The following is a 25,731-nucleotide window of genomic DNA, read 5'->3' on the forward strand; positions in this document are numbered from 1 at the left end:
CTTTGGTAATAAGTTTATACATGTTATTTCAAAATTGTACCAAAAGAGCAGTGCAAGAGTGAAGGTGAATGGAATATTAACTGAAGAGATAAAATTAGAAGCTGGTACGAGACAAGGATGTCCCCTGTCTCCAACATTATTTTTATTGGCTATGGAAATATTGACAAAAATGATAGAAAAAGATGAAGAATTAGAAGGATATAAGGGGTATAAGATAAATTTGTATGGATGATACTTTAATTATTTTGAAAATGTAGAGAAAGATCTGAAAAGATATATAAGCATTTGATAGAATTTGAGGAAATGACAGGATTGAAAGTAAATTGGTCAAAGTCAGAATTATTGATGGATAGTAATGGTAATGAGATTGAGAATATGCAAGAGCAATTTGGGATAAGGATTAAAACACATTGAAATATTTGGGTATAGTGCTTTCACTTAAGGTTAAAGAATTGAAAAAACTTAATTATGATGTGGTGATTAACGAAATTGAGAAGAAGATAGATAAATATAAAATTTTAAAGTTGTCTTGGTTTGGTAGAATTGCAATGTGTAAGATGATGTTGCTGCCCAAGTTCAACTTTTTATTCGAGATGCTACCACTAAATTTGACAGAGAAAGATATTGAAGGATATCAGAAAAAACTGGATAAATTTTGTAATGGTGGCAAAAGACCTAGATTAGTGAAGAAAATGTGGTATCAAAATCAAAAGGAAGGTGGATTAGGAATCCCCAAATTATTTAATTATTACTGTGCGTATGGTATCCGGATAGTGGTAAAAATATTTAAAGGTGAAGATAACTATTGGAGAGACTTAGAGTTAAGGGATATAGAGAAATTTGGATCAAGGTGGTTTTTAGATAAAGCAAATTTAAAATGTGTAAGTAGAAGTTATTGGTTAAAGTGATTAAGTAAAATGTGGAATAAATTTGTTAAAATTTTAATTCGGATATAATCTTTTGGGGAGACAATTGAATTTGGCGATTAAAATAATATAAAATGTAATGAAGTGATTAAAGAGGAAAATATAGAAATTATTAGAGATTGGATAAAAGTTATGGAAAATGAAAGGAGGAATAAAGAAATTATTGAAAAATTAGGGTTAAGTTGGTTTGAAAAAATACAGATAGAAAAATGGACAAAAAAACTAAGGAAAATTATTCGATAAATAGATGTGAAACTGAATTTGAATATTTAGTATCTCGGATTATGAAAGATGAAATTGGGCTAAAGGGACTCGTTAGTAGGGTTTATAAGATTATAAATTCTGATGAAAAATTACAAAGAGTGATGAGGACAAATTGGGAAAAAGATCTTAATATTGAAATACCAGAGTCAGATTGGAATGTGAATTGGAAGAGTAGAATTATGAGAACTTTATCTATAAGGATTAAAGAGCACAATTATAAAGTTGTTTGGAAATGGTATTTGACTCCAGTAAGATTGTCACAAATGGATAAAAAATTAGTAAAAATGTTGGAGATGTGAGATGGAATTGGGGACTTATGAACATATGTGGTATAATTGTGATAAGGTTAAAAGTTTTGGCAACAATTGGAGAAAATGATATTTGAAATGATGGGGAAAGTAATAACATTGAGAGTGGAAACTATATTATTGTTGGTAATTAAGGAAATAGAATTAACAAAATATGAAAAAGAATTGATTAGAATTATGATTATAATAGGTAGAATTATAATAGCTAGATATTGGAAACTAGATGTGATTTTTAGAATAGAAGAGTGGAATTCTGAAATGTGGAAATTAGCTTTAAATGATAAAATGACATGTGATATTAAAATTAGAAGTGGTGTGTATAAAGAAGATATTTTCTGGAAGACTTGGAAACCATTTGTGGACTTTGCGCTTGGAACATTGGACGCTTCAGTACCTGTACCTCGAGAACGTGGATTTTGGCAATCATGAGGATATATCCGAAGACCCAAATCTTCCTTTTATGTATAGCACAAGGGTGTAATAATGTATTTTCTTTTTGTTTGTTTGTTGCAAAAAAAGTAATAAAAAAAAAAAAAAAAAGGAAGCCCGATCCAGAAAGGGGCGTAACTGGCGTATCAGGCGAACCTGATGAAAGGCTCCCCTGGTGACGGCTATGATATGATCTTCTAAAGACAGCCGTGCATCCAGGAGGACGCCCAGATTACGAGCCCTTTCCGTGGGGGCCAATAGTTCGCCCTCAATGGTCAGTGATGGAATTAGCTGACTGTACCGGGCCGCCGGCATCCACAGCCACTCGGTCTTGGTGGGATTGAGTCTGAGTCTGTTCCTCCCCATCCAGACCCGTACGGCCTCCAGGCACTGGGACATCACTTCAACAGCCTCGTTGGGGTGGTTAGGGGTGGAAATATAGAGCTGAGTATCATCAGCGTATAGATGACAATTCACCCCAAGACCACGGATGATCTCACCCAGCGGCTTCATATAGATGTTGAACAGAAGAGGCGAGAGAACCGACCCTTGCGGCACCCCACATAAGAGGCGCTTTGGGGTCGATCTCTGTCCCCCCGTCAACACCGTCTGCGACCGGTCGGAGAGGTAGGAGGAGAACCACCGATGAACAGTGCCCCTCACTCCAAGTCCCTCGAGTCGGCGCAGCAGGATACCATGATTGATGGTATCAAAAGCCGCTGAGAGATCTAATAGGACCAAGACAGAGGAACAACCTCTGTCTCGAGCCCTCAAGAGATCATCAACCAGCGCGACCAAGGCTTTTTCCGTGCTGTGACTAGGCCTTTAGTTCCTTTTATGCCTCGATTTGCTCTTATGTTATTTAGGAATACTTCTAATGTTAAAATAAAAAGGAGTGGTGACAGTGGACATCCTTGGTGTATCCCTTTGGTTATTTGAAAGGTGTTAGTGGTATCTCCATTTATTATTACTTTTACCTTTTGTGTCGAGTAAATTGCCTCTATCATATTTTCGAATTTAGTTCCCATTTTCATATTTCTAATTTGCCTAATCATAAATTGCCAATTGAGGTTATCGAAGGCCTTTTGGGCATCCAGGAAAACAAGAGCCATTTGTTTCCCTGGGTGCGCTTCGTAATATTCCATTATATCTGTTATTATTCTTATATTGTCCGTTATTTGCCTATTTGGTAGGAAACCATTTTGGTCGGGAGAAGGGCGGTTTATAAATCTAATAAAATAAATAAATAAATAAATATAATCTCGTTCAACACTCTCATAATAAGGATATACCTCTATAATTATTAATTTGATTTTTATCTGTACCTTCTTTCTCAGTTAAAGTGATGTGTGCCTCCTTCCATGATTCTGGTAGTTATCCTTCTTGTAGAGCTTCATTACATATTTCTAATAGGACTGGTTCTATAATCTCATTCAATTTTTTATAGACCTCCCCTGGAAGACCATCCGGTCATGGTGTCTTATTGTTTTTAAGTCTTAGGATTGCCCCCCTCAATTCTTCTAGTGTTATTTCTTTATTTAACATTGCCCTTTTTTCTTCTTCTAGTGGCATAATCTTTTCTTCCAATAGGTAATTATCTATTTTATCCTTTGCTGTTTCCTTTTGTTTGTAAAGGTTCATATAATAATCTTGTACTATTCTCTTTTTCTCTTCTTCATTATTTTGTGGAATCCCCATCTCATCGTATAGTTGTTGGATAATTCTTTTCTCTTTCTCCTCTTTCAGCTTGTAAGCCAACCACCGTCCAGTTTTATTAGCATGTTCAAAGAAACTCTGTTTAGAAAGTTTTACTTTTCTTGCAATTTCTGCTTGTTCTAGTAAATTTAATTTATGTCTAGCAAGAGTCAAAGTTTCTTTGACTAAATTATCTCCTGGTTTTGTTTGTAGTTGGTTCTCCCATTTTTCAATTTCTTTTGTTAGAGTATTATGTTCCTTCCATTTTTCTTTATTTTTCTTTGCCATATAAGCTATTGTTATCCCCCTTAAATAAGCTTTCATCGTATCCCATAGATTTGTTAGGGAAGTATAATGTTTTTTGTTTTCTTTAAAAAATAATGCCAATTCCTTCGTTATTCTTTCTATGTATTCTGCTTCTTTTAAAATTTGGGGGTTTAACATCCATCTGTTAATTTTTTTTCTTTTGTCCTCTCCAAATTATCTCAAGGGGATTATGATTTGGGGAAATTTCAATTTTTTCTATTTCTATGCCTAATTCGTTATTCATCCAGATCATGTCGATTCTGGACCAAGATGCATGGGGATTGGAGTAAAATGTAAATTTATTTTCTTTTGGGTACACGTCCACGTCAATCAGATTTAATTCGTCTATCATTCTAAAAAAGGGTTTGGGTAATATGTTTCTGTTTGTCTTGTTTTTTTTAATTGCTAGTATAATCTTTTTTCATGTCGACTATCCTATTGTAATCACCCACAATACATTTTTTCCTGTAGGCTGTCACAATTATTTTTTCGTGCAATTTTTTATAATATTCTCCCTGATTTTTTATTTCTATCATCAAAGTTCTCTCTTTTGGGTCTGCATAGAATTGATTGGCTATTATTCCTTCTTTGATTTAAGCCACCACTCCTTTCTTCTTCTTTTCTGCCAGTGCTGTATATAATTTCCTTATTTTATTATACTCTAGATATTTTTAATCCTGCTTTCGGATATGTACCTCTTGGAGGCACACAATATCTGCTTTTTGCTTAACTAACTTTGTTAATATTTGTCTTCTTTTTGCCATTGCATATAATCCATTCATGTTTATCAATAATAATTTCAAATCTCCCATCTTATTCTCTATCAGCCGTGTGTTAATATCTACTGGACCTTGTAACTTTCTGAGTTCTAGTCTTAATACCTCCTATTTCTTTCCCTTCCTTTTCTTCTCTACTTTTCTGTTCCTGGGCTCCTCCTTTTGCTTCCTGGCTTTGCTGTAAATCTTCTTTTTGACTTGCATTCTCCATCTCTTGTTTACTACTCTTCCTCCTTACCCATCAATTAGTTAAAAAGATCCAGTGCCATCTCTAAACTGTCAATTTTCACCTTTTTGCCTTGCTGGGTGACAAGCATTCCTTCTGGCAATATCCACCTAAATAGGATATTTCGTTTATTTAATTGTGAAGGCAGAAAACAATAGTCCTTATGTTGTTCTCTGACCCTTTTCGGGACTTGTTTTAGTGTTATGATTTCCTTTTCTTTATATATCATTGGTTCTTCTTGTGTAACGTTGTAGACAATATCCTGGATTTTCTTTCGGGCAAATCTAATGTGAACCTCTCTGGGCAGTTTATGGCGTCTAGAATAATTCTTTTGGATTCGGTACACCTCATCCAATTCATTAAGAATTTCTTGTTTATCTCTTTGAAGAGATTCTGCTGTTATGTCTGCCATTATTTGCCTTATATCTTCATCTTTTTCCTTCCTCACATTTTGAAATCTTAAGTAAAAGGATGCCCGATCCATTTCCAACTGGACTATTGAATCTTCGAGATCTTTATTGATTGCCATCAATTTCTGATCTAGCAGATCTACTTTTTTCCCCGTTCATTCTGTTTTGGCTTCTACTATGTTTATTTTTTCTTCGTTCTTCTGTATTGCTTCCTGTATTGAATTCATTTTTTGTCCAGTTTCTGGATATCCACTTTCAATTCTCCATGGTTGCTAAACATTGTTTCCTGCATTTTAATCATTGTTTCTTGAATCAACGTGAATGTATCTTGCATCGTTTGCATGCTTGGGGTTGTATTAGTTTTTTCCATCTTTGATGACCCCTCTGTCAGCTGTTGGTTTGATGGGGAGGCTGTTGCTATCGTTGGATATGATGCTATTTTTTCCCCTGCCTTTAGGGTCGTTGTTGTGATGCTCGTCATCTCTTTCAAAATCCTGTTTTGCTCTTCCAATATTCTATAGATGTTATCCCATACTATCATCCAATTTATACTATCAGTTGTTGTTTATTCCCCCCCTTTTTACTTGCTTTGTCTTATTCAATATTAAGCATTCAGTTCCACTGGTAATATCTAGCCCTCTTGCAGATCAACTATAACAATAAAGCTATCAGAATTATCAGAAAAAGGTAAAAAAGAGGATATGACTATACATATAATTCACAATTAATAATCTATATATGTTAAGCAAATAAATAAGTCAAAGCTTTAAAGTACTCAGTTGCTTAATATATATCTAATATATATCCACTTGTGTAGGGATCTAGAAATGCCTTAAGAACTTAGTTTTAACAGTAGTTTTTTGTGCACCACTGAATCAAAGGCTTTGCAGAAGTCTATGTAAATTTCATCTATTGCTTTTCCCTGGTCAAGATGTGTGGTTTCTGCAGTGTAGGAGTTGCAAATTACAAGCCAATTTTTTTCTGAAAGCAAATTGCTTGTTAGAGAGCAGGTTGTTTGTCTCTAGGTGGAGGGAGATGGATTGATTTATAATTGATTCCATGACTTTACAGGTGATGCAGCACAAGGAGATTGGTCTGTAGTTTTCTACTAGACTGGGGTTCCCCTTTTTAAAGATAGGTATGACCTTGGCTAATGATCATAGGTCGGGCAAGGAGCTGGTTCTGAAGGATACCTCGTAGATAGTGCATAGAGGTTCAGCTATGGCAATGGAAAGTTTTTTTAAGGAGCAGGGACATAATCCATCAGGGCCAATAGATAGAGATGGCTTTAGGTTATGTAGAGCCATTTCAACATTACTGTAAAATCAATGTGTAGTAAATCATTACAATTGGTTGTGGTACAACTAGGGAATGTGGGGTAGCAGCCATTGCTGTCAACGAAGACTGAGCTGAAGAACGTATTGAAGAGGTTGGCCTTAACAGCTTCATTGTTACAGTCTTCCCCGTTAGGTCCTTTTAGGGTGGGATAGTTTTTGAGTCTTTAAATTTGGCATTTACAAAGTTATAGAAGGCTCGGGTGGATTTCGAGTGTAGCAGTTCTTCCTCCTGTTTGCAATGGTGATTGGTACATTCTGACTTTATCTGGTGGCATAAGGTTTTATGTAGCCAGCTTTATTTTTTCACCAAAGGGATTTTTCTTGGATTGTAGTTTTCTTTTTGTTGTGGATAATTTGTTTTTGGTTTTTTTGGCTTTAGGGGTTATTATATAGGGGTACATATAGGTTGATGTCTGTTGACTTCGAGGAAAAAAGCGTTATAATGGTCTTCTGCAGTATTAAGATTTTTGAACAGGAGGTGCCAGTCAAGAGATGTGAGGTCGGCAGCTATAAGATCATAGTTGGCTTTTTTAAAGTTATAATTTGGAGTCCCATCATTATGATCCTCTTTGTAAGGACACAAATTGAGGCAAAAGTCAATCATGCTGAAGTCACTGTTAGAAAAAGGTTCTTTAATTTGTAGGCCATAAATTTAGTTTAGACTGTTGCAGAAGATGAGATCTAAGCAGTTTTTGAGCCTAGTGTTCATTACCAACTGTTCCAGCCCCAGAGTTGTAACAGCATTGTACAGCGTTGCATGTATAGGTTCAGTTGTACATTCATTTAGGGTCCAATTAATAAGAGGCAAATTGAGGTCATCAAGAAAAATTAGGGGATTTCTTAATCTGATATCTGTTTTGTAGATAATCAATCCATTTTTTCCATTCAATTAAATATCTTTCCTGCGTATTGTCTTTTAAAAAAGCTGAGATTTTAGCCATCTCAGCCAAATTAATGACTTTCAGTATCCATTCTTCTATTGTAGGTACCTCTTCTTTCTTCCAGTATTGTCCAATCAACAGTCTTGCTGCTGTTATTAAATTCAGAATCACTGGAAGAAAGAAGAGGTACCTACAATAGAAGAATGGATACTGAAAGTCATTAATTTGGCTGAGATGGCTAAAATCTCAGCGTTTTTAAAAGACAATATGCAGAAAAGATATTTAATTGAATGGAAAAAATGGATTGATTATCTACAAAACAGATATCAGATTAAGAAATATCAGATTGCCTTTGAATAATTAGAAAGTTATTTTATTTAATGGGGAGGGGGTTGGGAGATGAAAAGCTTTGGATGAGGTTAATTGGATTGGAAGGGAAAATTTTATTCTATGTTTGGTTTATGTATAACAATACCTTGTGATTGACCCGGGAAGCCGGGGGGGGGGGGGAAGGGAGGGGGGAAGGGGTTTTCTGGGAGGGAGGGGAAAAAAAAGTGCAATTAGCTTATTCGTATGACCAAGGTCGTAATCAGGGGCTCTGTAACATAGCAAGAAACGGACTGTGGTATTTAGGGACAGTTCATAGACTATGGTCTCAGGAAGAGCAAGCTCTTGTGTAATTTTAATCTTTTTCATACCTAGGGACTTTTTATAGAAGATTGAAACACCACCCGCTCTACGGTTTTCATGGTCAGACTGGAAAACATGATAGTCACTTACTGTGATAATGAGTCAGGAAAAGATTCATTCAACCACGTCTCGCAGACAAAAATGAGGTCAAATAAGGCTGCATTTAGCAGCAGGAGGAATTCAGGCATTTTGTTTGCAAGGCTTCTTGTGTTGAGGAGCTTCCATTTAAGGTCAGTAGGGGTGGACCTGGAGGAAGTTGGGGGCATGCATTCCTAGTTTTGGTTGTTGTGGGGGAGCAGTTGTTGGGATGCATGCTTCTGGTCTTGCATTTGATGCAGTCAGTCTATGTACAGGTCAATCTCTCCTTGGTCCTGGCATCTTTTGAGCTCCGAGCAGAGTTCTCAGGAGTGGGCATGTTATAGTATGGATAAGTTAGGCCGTGAATGAAGTTTCTTATGGTTTGTGCAACTTTTGGCGAGTGTGCTTTTTGTGGAAATGAATTTGCATTTGTTGATTTTACTCTTGCAAACGACTCTACAGAAACGTGGGGCCATTGAGCTTTTGCTGTTCTTGAACTCTGGGCCATCATGGGAAACGTTGATGATTTCATCGGGAGAGATGGTTGATGCCTGGAATTTGTTGATGATGTCGTGAACCTTTGTGATGTTGTCGGATTCGTTGGTGTCCTCCAGTCCAAATAAGATAGTGTTGGGACGCTTCTGTTCATGTTCAATCGTGTCTTTGACAAGAATAGAGATATTTTTCGCTAGGTTAGTAGTTTCCTGTCGCTGGGGTAGCTGGGTTGGGATAGGGTTTTGGGGTGTTTAAGTTTCTCTTTTCTGTGTTTTTTCTTTTTCTTCTGTGATGCTAATCACGCTTCTATGGTGTCAACCCATTCTAGTACAACAATCAATTTATCCGGTCTAGGCTTGCATGATGGGCAGAATAGTGGAAGTGCAAACTGGGTGGTTTTAAGTGAAAAAGATTGTAGGAACTGGGCTATGTTTTTGGTCATTCCCAAGCACTTATGATGAGCATAAGTGTTGCATAGGGAGCACTTAATGGTATTTTTATCTTCCTCGAATGCTTCTGTACAGATGAAGCTCTCACAGGGGTCATATTGACAGTAGTGATCGCCTTCTTTTTTAGCAGACGTATCTTTAAACATCTTAGCTAAACTTGCTGGTGGGAAGTGCGATCTGTAAAACATTTTGTATAAGTTTTCTTTATATATAGTAGACATTGTTAATTTATAATTTCTATCCCACAAGTTTTGCCATTTATCCAATTCTATAGAATAACCAAAGTTTTTAGCTCACACTATCATTGTTTCCTTTACTTGTTCTTTTTCCATTCTAATACTCAATAAATAGTTATAATTTTTTAAAATTAGTTTCTCATCAGTTCCTGTTAAAATCTGGTCCAATTCGGTTGTTTATTTATAAAAACCATATGTTTTAGCATCTTTTTCATATCTTGATTGTATTTGTACATGTGGCCACCATGCTAAATTTATCCCTTGACTATTCAATTCCTGTTTGCTTTTCAATTCCCTTTTCTCATTCAGAATATCTTTATATCTTAAGATTTTTTTTCTTATCAACCACATTTGGATGTACCAGTGCCTCCATCATGGAGAGCCAGACTGATATTTTCAAGTAGTGTTTTTCCTTAATTTTTGCCGATACTAAAAACAGAGCCTTTCTAATATAGTGTCCTTGGAAATATTTGTGTATTTTATTTTTTCCATACCATAGAAAGGCATGCCACTCTAGTTGCAAATCATGTCCCTCCAAAGTTAATAATTGTCTCAAAGTTATCCATTCTTTTTAGCAGACATATCTTTACACATCTTAGCTAATCTTGCTGGTGGGAAGTGCCATCTGTAAAACATTTTGTATAAGTTTTCTTTGTATGCAGTAAACATTGTTAATTTATAATTTCTATTCCACAACTTTTGCCATTTATACAATTCTATAGAATAACCAAAGTTTTTAGCCCACACTATCATTGTTTCCTTTACTTGCTCTTCTTCCATTCTAATACTCAGTAGGTAGTTATAATTTTTTTAAATTATTTTCTCCTCCGTTCCTGTTAGAATCTGGTCCAATTCTGTTGGTTCTTTATAAAAACCATATGTTTTAGCATCTTTTTCATATTTTGATTGTATTTGTACCTGCGACCAGGGCCACCATGCTAAATCTATCCCTTGACTATTCAATTCCTGTTTGCTTTTCAATTCCCCTTTCTCTTTCAGAATATCTTTATATCTTATGATTTTTTTCTGTATCAACCACATTTGGATGTACCAGTGCCTCCATCATGGAGAGCCAGACTGATATTTTCAAGTAGTGTTTTTCCTTAATTTTTGCCGATACTAAAAACAGAGCCTTTCTAATATAGTGTCCTTGGAAATATTTGTGTATTTTATTTTTTCCATACCATAGAAAGGCATGCCACTCTAGTTGCAAATCATGTCCCTCCAAAGTTAATAATTGTCTCAAAGTTATCCATTCTTTTAGCCACATAAATGCAGATGCCTGATAATATAACTCCCAATCTGGCAACTTAAAGCCTCCTTTATTATTAGAATCTTGTAACAGTTTCAGACTTAATCTTGCTCTTTTTTTTTTTTACTTTGCCACATAAAGTTTGATACTAATTTTAATTCCTTGAAATATTTCTTTTCCAGCTTTATTGGAATTGTTTGGAACAGGTATAGTAATCTCAGTAGAATATTCATTTTAATGGTAGCTATTCTTCCTATCAGTGATTTTTCAGGTTTTTCCACTTCTCCAAGTCAAGTTTAATTTGCTGTATCAATTTAGCGTAATTATCATTTTTCATGGTCGCACATCTCGCTATCTGAATATCATGCAGCCAGTGGTGGGATTTAGCCGGTTTGGGCTGGTTCAGGGGAACTGGTAGTTAAATTGCAGACTGGTTCCACCCCTTCCCACCCCATCCAAGAGTCCGCATGTGCCCCATTTTGGCTCCCAGGTAAGTGCAGGGAAGCCTCCTAGGCCCAAAACGGGGTGCCATGGCCACGTCCATTCAGCTGGTCAATAGGGCAGAGAACCGTTGTTAAATTATTTGAATCCCACCACTGCATGCAACCATGTATTTTTATTTCCTTTGCCATTGTAAAGTAGCATGACTATTTTAAGCAGGAAAATAAGACTTTCTTTCTTTTTTTAAAACAAATGATTTTATTGTCATTTCTGAGATTGGTCTAACTGCCAGAGAGAGAATGAGAATAGAGTAGAATAGGAATAGGAATAGGAATAGGAATAGGAATAGGAATAGGAATAGCCAGAGGACCTCTTGCGTGTGTGTGTGCTTTGATAACTCACTTCAACCTTTCACTATATGGGCTGAACACTATATTACACACTTACTGAATTATACTTAAATATTTTTTTCAAAACAATTTTCTTTAATGTTTGTAATTATTGCACTTTTAATTATTATGAATGAACAAACATTTAGATAATATTATAAGTCCCTGGCTGGAAAAAGAAGCGCATAATTTCTTCAAATTCGTTATGTAAACCCTATCCAAAAGTCTAGGCTGAAATATCCATTAAAACACATACACAAAAATCCCAATTTAGATATAATTGGATATATATCTGAATATAACAGCCAACAATGCAAGTACAATATTAAATGAGCAAAATTGGCTGCTCTATGGGCCATTAGAGAAGCTGTGAGCTAAAAGTAGGAGAATGTTCCTTTTGATTTAGCAGATTAGGCCAAATAAAAAAGAACATTTAGGGAAACATGTGAAATGGTTTGTACCTCCTCTTTGGGGGCAAGGAAATAGGTCCTTATGCCCAGAAGTGTAATATTTTTTCCAGTAACATGGAGAGCAAAGCACTTGGTAAATATGAAATCTTTTTTATGAGACAGACATAAACTAATAGCTAAATAGACAATTGCAGAACAATCTTCCAATTAAACATCCATTACCAAAAGGTATTTGTGCTCAAGTTTCTCTAAATATCATTCCTGAGTACCCATTGTGTCAGAGTAAGTGAGGCTTGAGTACGGTTACATAGACCATAGCATTTTATATCCAAATATGTGCCTTTCTTCAATACAGATATAATTATTCTATAAGATCAATGAAGATAGGGAATTATCAATAATACTAATTTAAGTGATTTGAGGCATCAGAGTTCTTAAACTGTAAAGATTTTTCCAGAAATAAAAAAAAGTTGGAGGTGCACTTCAGGATTCACAACAAGGCTTTTAAAAATTTAGACTGGATTATAGAAACCTTAAAGTATGATGACTGTATATGTGTGTGCCATATAACAGATGACTAATTAACTTTGTTCTGTGACTGGTGCATAATTGTTGCCATTAGAGGAGACATAACGTAAAATGACATTTGTAGGTCTGTGAGACTGGACAGAAACAGCCATTGGTAGTTTTTTCCAGAGTGCTTGCTTGATAGTGAAATGACATGTGAAAGAGTTTAAAAATTCTAATTTGTCCACTAGATAATTATTAATTTTCTGAAAATTTCATTGTGAAATACCAATTTTTAATTGTCCACTGGTTTTTAATTACTTTGTAGACTTGATAGATGGCAAGATTTGACTAACGTAGTCTGGGCTAAGTCAGTTTGGGTCTTCTTAGGCGTTAGACTTCCAGGGAATATCAGAGCTGTGGGTTAAATCTGGAAGTAAAAAAAATGTCCTGAAATGGAGCCATGGACAACTCCTTCTATACTGTTGCATAGACAACTTCATGGATATATGCATAAATTCACAAGTCAAGATTTTACCTTTCAGTTTGTTTTAGCAAAAGATATTCAATATCAGGTGTATAAACTATTGCATTTTGCCTGCCATAATTGCATTAGAAAATATCTTATTATTCACCAATGCAGGAGCCAAGTAAAAGTTAATGTGGAATTTACTAGCTGTTTCCTGTATCCTGCTGAAGCTGTACTTTTGCTTGTTTCAAAAGCTTTAACCACAGGAGGCTTTACAATGGCTATTTCTTTGAAGACAAAAATTAACTCCATCAAACCTAGTGTAAGTACCATATATTTTAAGAGGAAATCTAGAAAAATGTAGTTTATTATAAATTAGTCCAACTTTAACATTCAAATCCACCCGTGCCTGCTATAATTTTGTAAACAACAAACTTAAAAACTCAAGTTCCATCCCACCCCTAAAAGGATCAAACAACGAAGAATGTATTGATGAAACTGTTAAAGCCAATCTCTTTAACACATTCTTCGGCTTAGTCTTAGTAAACAGCAACAATATACATCCAATGTTTCCCAGCCATACTACAGACAATTACAATGATGATGGTGATGTTATACATATTGATTTTACAGAAGACAACGTTCAAAAGGCACTATGCAATCTAAAACCATCTCTATCTATTGGACCTGATGGACTATGTGCATACTTCTTAAAAAAGCTTTCCACTGCAATTGCAGAACCTCTAAGCATAATTTTTGAAAAACCTTTCAGTACCAGTACCTTGCCCTACCAATGGTCACAAGCCAAGGTCATACCTATCTTCAAAAAGGGAGACCCTAGCCTAATTGAAAATTACAGACCAATCTCTTTATGTTGCGGCACCTGCAAAGTCATGGAATCAATCATTAACCAATCTATTACCCTCCACCTAGAGACAAACAATCTACTTTCTATCAAACAATTGGTTTCAGAAAAAAATTATCCTGTAATCTGCAACTACTGCATTGCAAAAACAGATGGACTACACATCTCGATCAGGGCAAAGCAATAGACACAGTTTACATAGACTTCTGTAAAGCTTTTGATTTGATGGTACATGACAAATTACTTCTAAAACTAAAATCCTATGGCATTTCTGGACTTATACATAAATGGATATCTGCCTTCCTGTCAAACAGAAAACAAGTGGTCAAAATAGGAAGCACTCTATCAAATCCTGTACCTGTTACTAGTGGTGTTCTCCAAGGCAGTGTTTTAGGTCCAACACTCTTCATACTTTACATAAATGACCTTTGCAATCATATTAAAAGCAACTGTGTTCTCTTCGCTGATAATGTTAAACTATTCAACACTACAGACAATGCAACTACCCTTCAAAAAGATCTTGACTATGTGTCAGATTGGTGTAACAAGTGGCAACTTCAAATCTCAACCAACAAATGCTCTGTCTTGCACATTGGCAAACAAAAATCAAAACATAAAATACAAATTAGATGGACATGACCTTATAGATGACCTTCACTCTGTCAAGGACCTTGGAGTACTCATTTCTAAAGATCTAAGTGCGAGAGCCCACTGTAGCAACACTGCCAAAAAGGCACTAAGAGTTGTTAACCTAATCTTGCGTAGCTTCTTCTCTGGTAATATTGTACTACTAACTAGAGCATACAAAACATTTGCTAGACCAATCCTTGAATACAGCTCATCTGTCTGGAACCCGCACTGCATATCGGACGTAAATACAATCAAGAGAATCCAGAGATACTTCACAAGAAGAGTCCTCCACTCCTCTGCTCGCAATAAAATACCTTATGCCACCAGACTTCAAATTCTGGGCTTAGACAACTTAGAACTACACAGACTTCAGTCTGACCTAAGCATAGCACATAAAATTATCTACCACAATGTCCTACCTGTCAATGACTACTTCAGCTTCAACCACAACAATATACGAGCAAATAATAGATACAAACTCAAGGTAACCGTCCAAACTTGATTGCAGAAAATATGACTTCAGTAACAGAGTGGTCAATGCCTGGAATGCACTACCTGACTCTGTAGTTTCTTCCCCAAACCCTCAAACCCTGAAACTTAAACTGTCTACTGTTGACCTCACCCGATTCCTACGAGGTCTGTAAGGGGCGTGCGTAAGTGCACCTGTGTGTCTACCATCCCTGTCCTAATATTCCTTTTTATTTACTCTTTTCATGTATCCAAATTATGTTTATACTTTTACCTGTTATCTTATATATGATTGATAAATAAATAAATAAAATAAAATAAATAAAATTAAGAGTACCTACAGTTCAAACATAGAAAGAAAAAGCTCACTCATGCATGTAAAAAAATAACATTTAATTTATAGATGGACACCTGGAAAAAGGAAGAGGATACCTGGCAAAGAAGGCTATTTGATCAATAACATATTCTTTCAAATTATTAATTACTTCTTCCCCACTTCTTGCTGATTAATGTGGTTCATTTCTGTAACCAGCAAAGAAGATACAATAGCCTTGTACTATTTTCCTGCTTCTCTCATTTTTTTCTGAATTCATAGTTTTCTTCAATTTATGTCTGGACACATTTAAGAATTTTATTGGAAATGTATTTCAAATGATCATTGTGCAGTAAAATGTAAAAATCAGGAAAATGAAATTTAGGCTCTTTGTTAACCACTCTAAGATTTTGTTAGGTTTTTTTTTTTAACAACTCAAGGCAGTAAACAAACTTAATATTTCTTCCTCTTCTTATTTTCACCAAAACAACAACTCTGTGAGGTAGGTTGGGTTGAGAAAGAGTCTGGCCTAAGGTCACTTAGTTGGCATGCTATTTATTCTTTTTGATCAATTTGCCTAGGATTATTAGGCAGAATATGATATTTTCTGGAAGTTTGGGAGTTCCACACCTTTTTAACATATCCACATAGCAGTGAAGGAACTCTATATAATATCTGGCAGGCATTTGGTTGCCCTCTCCAGTAATTTAAATCCCACACCATGAAATTTTGTAGACATTTATGCCTCCATCTAAATCAGCAGAACCTGTTCTACACTTTTCATTGAGAAGGTTTTCTGCTTTTTTTCTTTCAAATCTTTCAACTTGCCAATGAATTGAGGGGAGGGGAGGGGAAAATGGTATGCGGAGAACGTATGCAGAGATTGTGAGAGCATGGAAGCCATCAGGGTCACTGCTGCTGGTGCTTCAGAAAGAGATGGACAGTTTCCATAACAAAAGGATGTCTCATAATTGGACAATGTGATCAATGAGAGGTGGGGAGAAGGGGAAACTATTCTTTAACTGGGCAAGCATTTGCATGGGAAAACCACAGCTGGTTTTATTTCTTAAGTATCAATATGGTGTATCCAATAAAGTTTTACTTTCGGGAATTCAAGTCTCCTAAGAGTGTTTCCTTGTTTTGGATTCACTAGTTGGACAGTTGACACTTCGCCCATTTGTACTGGTCATACCTAAAAGCTGAAAGAGGTTTTTCTTGCTTAAAAATAGCAATTTAACAACTGTGTTTTTTTAGTTCATGAGCTATTGATGTAAACCTTCGAGCTAATATATGTTTCTGTTTATCCATAGGGCATATTAAAATGCAAATCTTCATGTTATGAACTGAAAAAATATAATCTACAGGTTACTAGTCCATTCAGAACTGAGGGGCCATTCAGGTATGCATTTATAATTAAAAATGTATTTTGTTCAAAAAGTAAAATTACTTAATCTTCTTTCTCTGTATATGTGTATATGTATGTGTGTGTATGTATATACATGTATACATATATACACACATACACATAGCTCTATATACCTAGTGGCCTAGGTATATAGAGCTATGTCAGATTTTTGTCTTCATTTTTGACAAAGGACATCTATGTGGGATGGGATGAGATGGGATGGGAAAAATCAAATATTGGCAAAAAAGTTTGAAGCTCCTTTGGCCAGCTCTTTCTGAAATAAGAATTTTGATGTTATAAAAATCTGACAAGAGATGTGGCATTTTGTAATTGAGGAAAGGAGATGTTGATGTTTTAGATCCTAAGCACTTCCATATTTTCATATGTGTTCCAAAGACTAGGGAAAAACAAACAGTGCAGATCTAAATAATTTAGCTCTGCTTATTTGTAATGGAAAGGAAATGTACTTAATAGTGGTGAAAAGAAAATAGTATAGTATTTACTAAATAAAATAGTATTAATGAAAATTAATATTTTCATTATATTTGTATTAGGCTATCACAGGGGTGCTATTCAGGAGGTTCTGACAGGTTTTGGAGAACCGATAGTGGAAATTTTGAGTAGTTCAGAGAACCGGCAAATATCACCTCTGGCTGGACCCAGAGTGGGGTGAGAATGGGGATTTTGAAGTATCCTTTCCCCAGGAGTGGGGTTGGAATAGAGATTTTGCAGTATCCTTCCCTTGCCATGCCCACCAAGCCACACCCCCATGAATACCACCATTGGGCTGCCAGCATGTTCAGGTTGCTTGATCAGTGTTGCTTTATAGTTCAAGACATGGAAGAAAATCCCTGAATTGCTAATAAATTATTTTCAAACGTTTATTAGGATAAGTGGTATTATATACTGTAAACATTTCTTTTGACTTAACAGATTAATTTGTTTTAGGCATTTAACATTTTTGACTGCAAATGTTATATTCTTTCTTTTATTTATATTCAGAAATAAATTCTTAAATTGAGGATTGCAATTCTACCAAACCAAGACAACTTTAACATTTGATATTTGTCTATCTTCTTCTCAATTTCATTGATCACCACATCATAATTAATTTTTTTCAATTCTTTAACCTTGAGTGAGAGCACTATACCCAAATATTTCAATGTATTTTTAATCCTTATCCCAAATTGCTCTTGCATATTCTTGCACTCATTACCATTACTATCCATCAATAATTCTGACTTTGACCAATTTACTTTCAGACCTGTCATTTCCTCAAATTCTTTCAAGTGCTTATATATCTTTTTCAGGTCTTTCTCTATATTTTTCAAAATAATTAAAGTATCATCCGCATACAAATTTATCTTATACCCCTTATATCCTTCTAATTCTTCATCTTTTTCTATCATTTTTGTCAGGATTTCCATAGCCAATAAAAATAATGTTGGGGACAAGGGACATCCTTGTCTTGTACCTGCTTCTAATTTTATCTCTTCAGTTAATATTCCATTCACCTTCACTCTTGCACTACTTTTTTGATACAATTTTGAAATAACATGTATAAACTTGTTACCAAAGCCTAAAGCCTCCACAATTACTTTAATAGCTTCCCATTGTACGGAATCAAAAGCTTTAAAAATGTCCAATGATACTATACCAATTTTATCACCATTATGTTCAGCTACATCTATAATATTTAATACTCTTCTAACAATATCGCTCATGTACGCTCATCTACCCTTCACGAAACCTACTTGGTTGTAACTTATATATCTATCTATAAATCTATTTAATCTATTACTTATAATAGCAGTAAATATCTTTGCATCCTGATTAATTAAAGAAATGGGCCGATAGGACTCAATCCTTTCTAAATCTTTATCTGGCTTAGGAATTAGGGATATCACCGTTCTATTCCATGACGAAGGTACTTCTCCACCATGTAATATTCCATTAAATAATTTTTGCAATCTTGGTATTATTAATTCTTTAAATTCTTTATAAAACTCAGCAGGTAATCCATCCTCACCTGGAGCTTTCCCTAATTTTATTTTTTGTATAACTCCATTAATCTCATCTTGTGTTATATCTTCTTCCATCAATTCCTTATATGTTTGATCAATTTTCACCACATATTTTTCTAAATAACCGATTAACTGGTTTCTTTGAATATAGATTCTGAAAAAAATTTCTAACCACTTCACATTTCTCTAATTCTTTATAACATCTTATACCTCTATCATCTATCAAAGCTCCAATTTCTCTCTTCTCTCTTTTATTTTTCGCCATCTTTGCCAATAACTTAGAGTTTCTGTTACTAAATTCAAAAAAAATCCTATTTAAATATCTCAAATTTCTTTTTACCAACTCTGTATCCTCTTCTATCATTTTATTTCTTAACATATTAAGCTCCTGAAGAATTTTTTTTCTTTAGTAAGCAAAAATTGATTTTCCAATTCTTTAATCTGATTTTTATCTCTTTCCATTTTAATTTTATAATTTTTATATTTCCTACTTGATAATTTAATACTCTCCCCTCTAAACACCGCTTTCATCGCATCCCAAACAATTTCAAATTTAACCTCCCCGTTATCATTTAATCTCCAACTTTCCTCCAATTTTTTAAGTATCCATTTTTTATCCTTTTCATTTTTATACAGTTTCTCCTCATATCTCCAATAACTTCTTTTTTTCTCAAAATTAAAATCTAAATCCACCATAACTTCTGCATGATCAGAATCTTTAAAAATTCCCACATCTACCTTATCCACATTGTTCAACAAATCTTTAGAAAGAAAAATATAATCAATTCTAGAATATGTATTATATATCTTAGAGAAAAAAGTATATACTCTTTCAATTCCTTTGACCTCTCTCCACACATCCACCACGCCGTTTCGAAGCATCCACGTATTTAAAATCCCCATTTTATTTGCTCCTCCACAACGGGTGGGGTTAGTACTATCTATTTTATCTCTGATTAAATTAAAATCCCCAGCCACAATTACTTTCCACTTTCATTCTCCAAAATTTTTGTTATTTTTTCAAGAAATTCTCTTTGTTTCTCATTCGGTAAATATAAATTAACAAGTGTCACTTTTTCCTCATTAAGATTTCCAACAATTATTACATATCTTCCATCCTCATCCAAAATTACCTGATGTTTTTCAAAATACACCCTATCTGATATCAGTGTTGCAACTCCTCTGGCTTTTGAAGTTCCAAATGCTTTTTCATATATTTGCATACCTTTTATATACATTCTATTTGAATCTTCAGATTTCTGATGGGTTTCTTGTAGAAATAAAATATCTGGTAAATCTCTTTTAATCTTAAATTCCAATCTTCTTCTTTTAATCTGATTCCCTGTACCCTTCACATTCCATGACATTATTTTTATGACTCCCATTTAAAATATAAATTTTTCAATCCTATCCCCGCCTCTTCCTTTCTGTACCCAAAACCCAACATTAAACTCCCATATAACCAACATTTAACATAAAGAAAACGATAAAAAAACCAAAAAAAGACAAAAGACAAGACAAACAATAAAATACAAACATTCTTCTTCCCCCACATCCTCATCGGTTTCGCCTCTATAAAGAGAATGGGGGAGAGGGGACGTGCCAATGTCCGGGCCACTTCTTTCGGGCTGTCTATTTAAATTCATCACTCAAGAAAAAAGAAAGTGATGGCTCTCTCCCGCATTCGGCTTCGTATTTTCCAAGACTCTTATCTGCTTCTTCTCCTACTGTATCCGCACGACTTTTCTTCTGTTCAACCAACACAGGTGATATTTCTTTCCTCTTTAACCCTTTAGGATCTTGCCCCCCAATAGCCCCTTTTTCTTCTTCTGGGGTTGATGTTTCCGCGTGTATTCCACCCATCTTAAGCATTTGATCTTTTATCTCCATTAAATCCTCCACCTCAATCAGTCCAAACTCCCGTAAATATAATATTGCATCTATGTCTGGGGTAATTGTACGCATCCTTCCTTTATAAAAAATTTTTAATTGTTGTGGTGGCCTCCAATTATATTTAATTCCATTATCTCTCAAAACTTTTGTAATTGGTTTTAAAAAAAATCTCCATGCCCTTTCTTCTCTTAATATATCCGGGAAGACTTGAATAGTCTTCCCTTCAAACTTCAAAGCATCTCCCATCTCTCTCACCTTGGCCATAACTTCCAGCTTATCACCAAGATTTGCGAACCTGACAAGCACATTCCTGTTGGAGCCATTTTGCCTTCTATATCCAATTCTAAAAACACTTGCCAGATCTGCTATTGTAAACGTAAGTTGCGTGTCAAGATCATTAATCCATTTTAAAACCCGCTGTTTCAAATTGTCCTCCTTTTCTTCTGGAATCCCTCGGATAACCAAATTATATTTCCTCATCTCTTCTTCCAGGAGACAAATTCTCTTGTCTTGCTGCTCATTTTTATAAAATATTTCACCAATTTGCCGATCCACTTTTGCCTCATGTACATGGATCTGCTCAAGTTCATCTTTAATAATTGTCATTTCCTCTCTTTGCTTTGCAAAATTTTCATTCATTTCTTGTTTCATTTTTTTCATTTCCAATGTCATTTCCAATGTCATATTATCCATACGCTCCGATAGTCCTGCTATTTTTTCCCCAATTTTATTTAAAGCTGCAGCAACATGCTGCGTTTCTGAAAGTTGTTGAGTCATTTTAAAAAGTCTTAAAAAGTTTCCAAACTAGTATTTCAAACCACTTTTGCAGAGGGTCTTAATGAAGATCAAGGGACAACAGTCTTTTAATTGAAGCCGAAGCGGCTTATTTTGCACTCAAAAATTTATCTCTCAGTAGCTTGTGACTCATAATCACTCCACCAGGAACACAGATAACTCACAGCTTTTAAACAATAATCAGCGCCATTTTTTCTCCACGTCAGCAAAGGAAAAAGAAAAAAAAAAAAAGAAATTTACTGCTTCATTCCAACTTAAACTTCGGGGAAAAATCCTCTTTTGTTATCTGTGATCATAAAAGCACATAAACAAGCTGTTAATTTCCTCTCAGAAGAAAAAAAAAATTGTCCGCCCAGTAAAATCCTGCTTCTGCCGATCAAGTTTCCAACATAAAAGATCAATTTAATCTTCAATTAAATTCTTCTCATTGACAAATTCAGTCTTTAATGTTCACTCCTTGACCTCAGCAGTAAAACACAGAACACGATAGTTATAATAGGAAGAGCAAAAAACAACAATTTATTCCAAACTTATCGTGTCTGCCAGTCGGCTAGGTCACCCCCACGCTGTAAAAACTCCTTAATTCAAACAGTTTCAGATGACCTACCAGTTTTAAATTCAGTCTGCTGGGCTGTTAACACTTTCACTTCACGATTTATTAACTTTCATCCGTAACGGTGCATTCCAAACACATAAATCCTCATAAATCTTCATTAATAAGCCCTGTGAAGTGAAGGAAAGGTCCTTACCCCACCACGGTCATGGCCACGCCCCTCTCCATATCAAATATGTGTAAGATGATGTTGCTGCCCAAGTTTAACTTTTTATTCGAGATGCTACCGCTAAATTTGACAGAGAAAGATATTGAAGGATATCAGAAAAAATTGGACAAATTTTGTAATGGTGGGAAAAGACCTAGATTAGTGAAGAAAATGTATCAAAATCAAAAGGAAGGTGGATTAGGAATCCCCAAATTATTTAATTATTACTGTGCGTATGGTATCCGGATAGTGGTAAAAATATTTAAAGGTGAAGATGACTATTGGAGGGACTTAGAGTTAAGGGATATAGAGAAATTTGGATCAAGGTGGTTTTTAGATAAAGCAAACTTAAAATGTGTAATTAGAAGTTATTGGTTAAAGGGATTAAGTAAAATGTGGAATAAATTTGTTAAAATTTTAATTCCGGATATAATCTTTTTGGGGAAGACAATTGGAAATTGGCCGATTAAAAACAATATAAGACGTAATGAAGTGATTAAAGAGGAAAATATAGAAACTATTAGAGATTGGATAAAAGTTTTGGAAAATCAAAGGAGGAATAAAGAAATTACTGAAAAATTAGGGTTAAGTTGGTTTGAAAAAATACAGATAGAAAAATGGACAAAAAAATTAAGGGAAAACTATTCGATAAATAGATGTGAAACTGAATTTGAATATTTAGTATCTCGGATTATGAAAGATGAAATTGGGCTAAAGGGACTCGTTAGTAGGGTTTATAAGATTATAAACTCTGATGAAAAATTACAAAGAGTGATGAGGACAAATTGGGAAAAAGATCTTAATATTGAAATACCAGAGTCAGATTGGAATGTGAATTGGAATAGTAGAATTATGAGAACTTTATCTATAAGGATTAAAGAGCATAATTATAAAGTTGTTTGGAAATGGTATTTGACTCCAGTAAGATTGTCACAAATGGATAAAAAAATTAGTAAAAAATGTTGGAGATGTGAGATGGAATTGGGGACTTATGAACATATGTGGTATAAATGTGATAAGGTTAAAAAGTTTTGGCAACAATTGGAGAAAATGATATTTGAAATGATGGGGAAAGTAATAATATTGAGAGTGGAAACTATATTATTGTTGGTAATTAAGGAAATAGAATTAACAAAATATGAAAAAGAATTGATTAGAATTATGATTATAATAGATAGAATTATAATAGCTAGATATTGGAAATTAGATGTGAATTTTAGAATAGAAGAGTGGAATTCTGAAATGTGGAAATTAGCCTTAAATGATAAAATGACATGTGATATTAAAATTAGAAGTGGTGTGTATAAAGAAGATATTTTCTGGAAGACTTGGAAACCATTCGTGGACTATGCGCTTGGAAAATTGGACGCCTCGGTACCTATACCTCGAGAACGTGGATTTTGGCAATCATGAGGATATATCCGAAGACCCAAATCTTCCTTTTTTATGTATAGCACAAGGGTGCAATAATGTATTTTCTTTTTTGTTTGTTAGAAAAAAGCAATAAAAAAAAAATGAGGATTGCAGATTGATAAATGATTGTCGCCCCCCACCACCATGTTTTCAGTGTTCCAAGTAACACCCCCAATCAATTTTTTTACTACCGATTTTGTGAGTGTGGCTTGGTGGGAATGGTGTGGCTTGGTGGGCATGGCTTGGTGGGTGTGGCAGGGGAAGGATAGTGCAAAATCTCCATTTCTACCCCACTCTGGGGCCAGCCAGAGGTAGTAATTGCTGGTTCTCCAAATACTATAACCGACCCCTGAGTAATCTAGAGTCAAGGATCTTCTTCACTTCCTAATGTGTCTCCCCTTGTACTATCATAGGCGGTGGGGGAGCAGCTGGTAAGGATCTTAAATTAGATCCTATTGCTGGTTTCAATAAGCTGCTGTGAAACACTGGATGCACTTTCCCTAATATGCGAGGGAGGTTAAATTGGATTAACAGTTGTTTTTTTTTTAAATTTAGGTACAAAAATGTAGGTTCTTGCTAGGTAACCTCAATCTTAGGTATTTGGTTGACAAATATACTTTAACTCCTATTCGAAAAGGGGGCTGGAGAGACCTGTGCTTGTCTGCCTGTTTTTTTATATTTATATATATATATATATATAGTCATGGTTCCAGAAAAACCTCCTCTGCATAAAAAAAACTCAGAAGCCATTGTCTTTCAGAGTTCTTTACTAGCATAAGGAAACTGGCACACGATGAGTGAAATTCCAAAACTGAACTTCCGGATTTTTTCCCCAGTTATACAAATCCCAAGAGTCCCACCCCCCAAACCCCTTTGCTGGTCACATGGTCCAACGTCCTTCCACTTTATTCGAAACCTCTTCTTGCCCTCCTTCTGCAGATGTGAACACAATCCGACCTTGACCGCTTGAAGAATGTTACCATATCCCTCAACCCCCCTTCTTCCCCTCAGGGGAAAAATGTGGCAGCGTCTGGAAACCTACGGCCTAGTATGGTTTCCAGGCCTGACAGGCATCCCCCCTTGGAAAAGAAGCTATATCCTAAGAATTAATAAAGAAGAGTGTCGGTGGTCCACACTTCCCTTCTACCCCCCTCTACCCCCTCCAAGAGGTTTTCTAGGTTTGTCAGGGAAAGTGTCGTGAAATTGTCTAATCAAACTGTCTGCATTTACTTTCCAACTTTTGACCCAAATAGATTCAGATAATGGATATCCTTTCTAGTGGACTAAATATTGTAATTGACCTCTGTATAGTCTAGAGTCAAGGATTTTCTTGATCTCATAGTGGGTTTCACCTTGGATTATCAAGGGTGGTGGGGGGCGGCAGGTAGAAGCCTCAGTCCAGATTGTCTAGCAGGTTTTAATAAGCTGCTATGGAATACCGGGTGTATTTTCCCCAATATTCGAGGGAGTTTGAGTTGGACGGTAACGGGATTAATAATCTTTACAATGGGGAAAGGGCCCAAAAATTTTGGACCGAATTTTCTGCTTGGTATTCTCAACCTCAGATACTTAGTAGATAAAAAGACTTTATCCTCAATGCGAAAAGGGGGTTGAAGGGAACGGTGTTTGTCAGCTTGGGCTTTGTATTTTTGAGCTGTTACAGCTGAAGTCTTTTTTGTATTTTCCCACCCTTTTTTCAATGAATTCATTCATTCCATTAGGGAAACAGAAGTGGAGGGTTACACAGGGAGTTCAGGCATTGGAACGAAGTCCATGCCGGTGGTTATCTGAAAAGGAGTTAACCCTGTGCTGCTGTGTACAGCATTATTATATGCGACCTCTGCAAATGCTAACAAATCTGACCAGTTTTCTTGTTGGTAATTTACGTAACACCGTATGTATTATTCCACCATTGAGTTCAATTTTTCAGCCGCACCATTGGTCTCCGGATGGAACCCAGAACTAAGTCCTTGAGACGACCCAATGGACCGTAGGAACTCCCTCCAGAACTTGGCTGTGAATTGAACACCCTTGTCGGATATTATCCTTTTAGGAACTCCATGCAGTCTGTAGATGTGTTTTACGAAGAGCTTTGCTAATTTTCTAGCCGATGGCAATCCGCTGCACACAGTGAAGTGGGCCTATTTAGAGAACAAATCCACTACGGTCCATATCACCGTATTTCCCCCA

General features: G+C 35.4%; 1 protein-coding gene across 1 annotated transcript in view; it reads left to right on the top strand.

Annotated features, from left to right (window-relative positions):
• CFAP47 (cilia and flagella associated protein 47) overlaps nt 1–25,731 on the top strand; it is a 284,879-nt gene that overhangs the window by 213,254 nt on the left and 45,894 nt on the right. The window contains exons 38-39 of the mRNA XM_058184444.1: nt 13,149–13,296; nt 16,561–16,649. Of these exons, the coding sequence (XP_058040427.1) occupies nt 13,149–13,296; nt 16,561–16,649 (237 nt within the window). The remainder of the gene's footprint in view (nt 1–13,148; nt 13,297–16,560; nt 16,650–25,731) is intronic.

The sequence above is a fragment of the Ahaetulla prasina genome, chromosome 5 (genome assembly GCF_028640845.1).
Source record: "Ahaetulla prasina isolate Xishuangbanna chromosome 5, ASM2864084v1, whole genome shotgun sequence".
Lineage (NCBI taxonomy): Eukaryota > Metazoa > Chordata > Lepidosauria > Squamata > Colubridae > Ahaetulla > Ahaetulla prasina.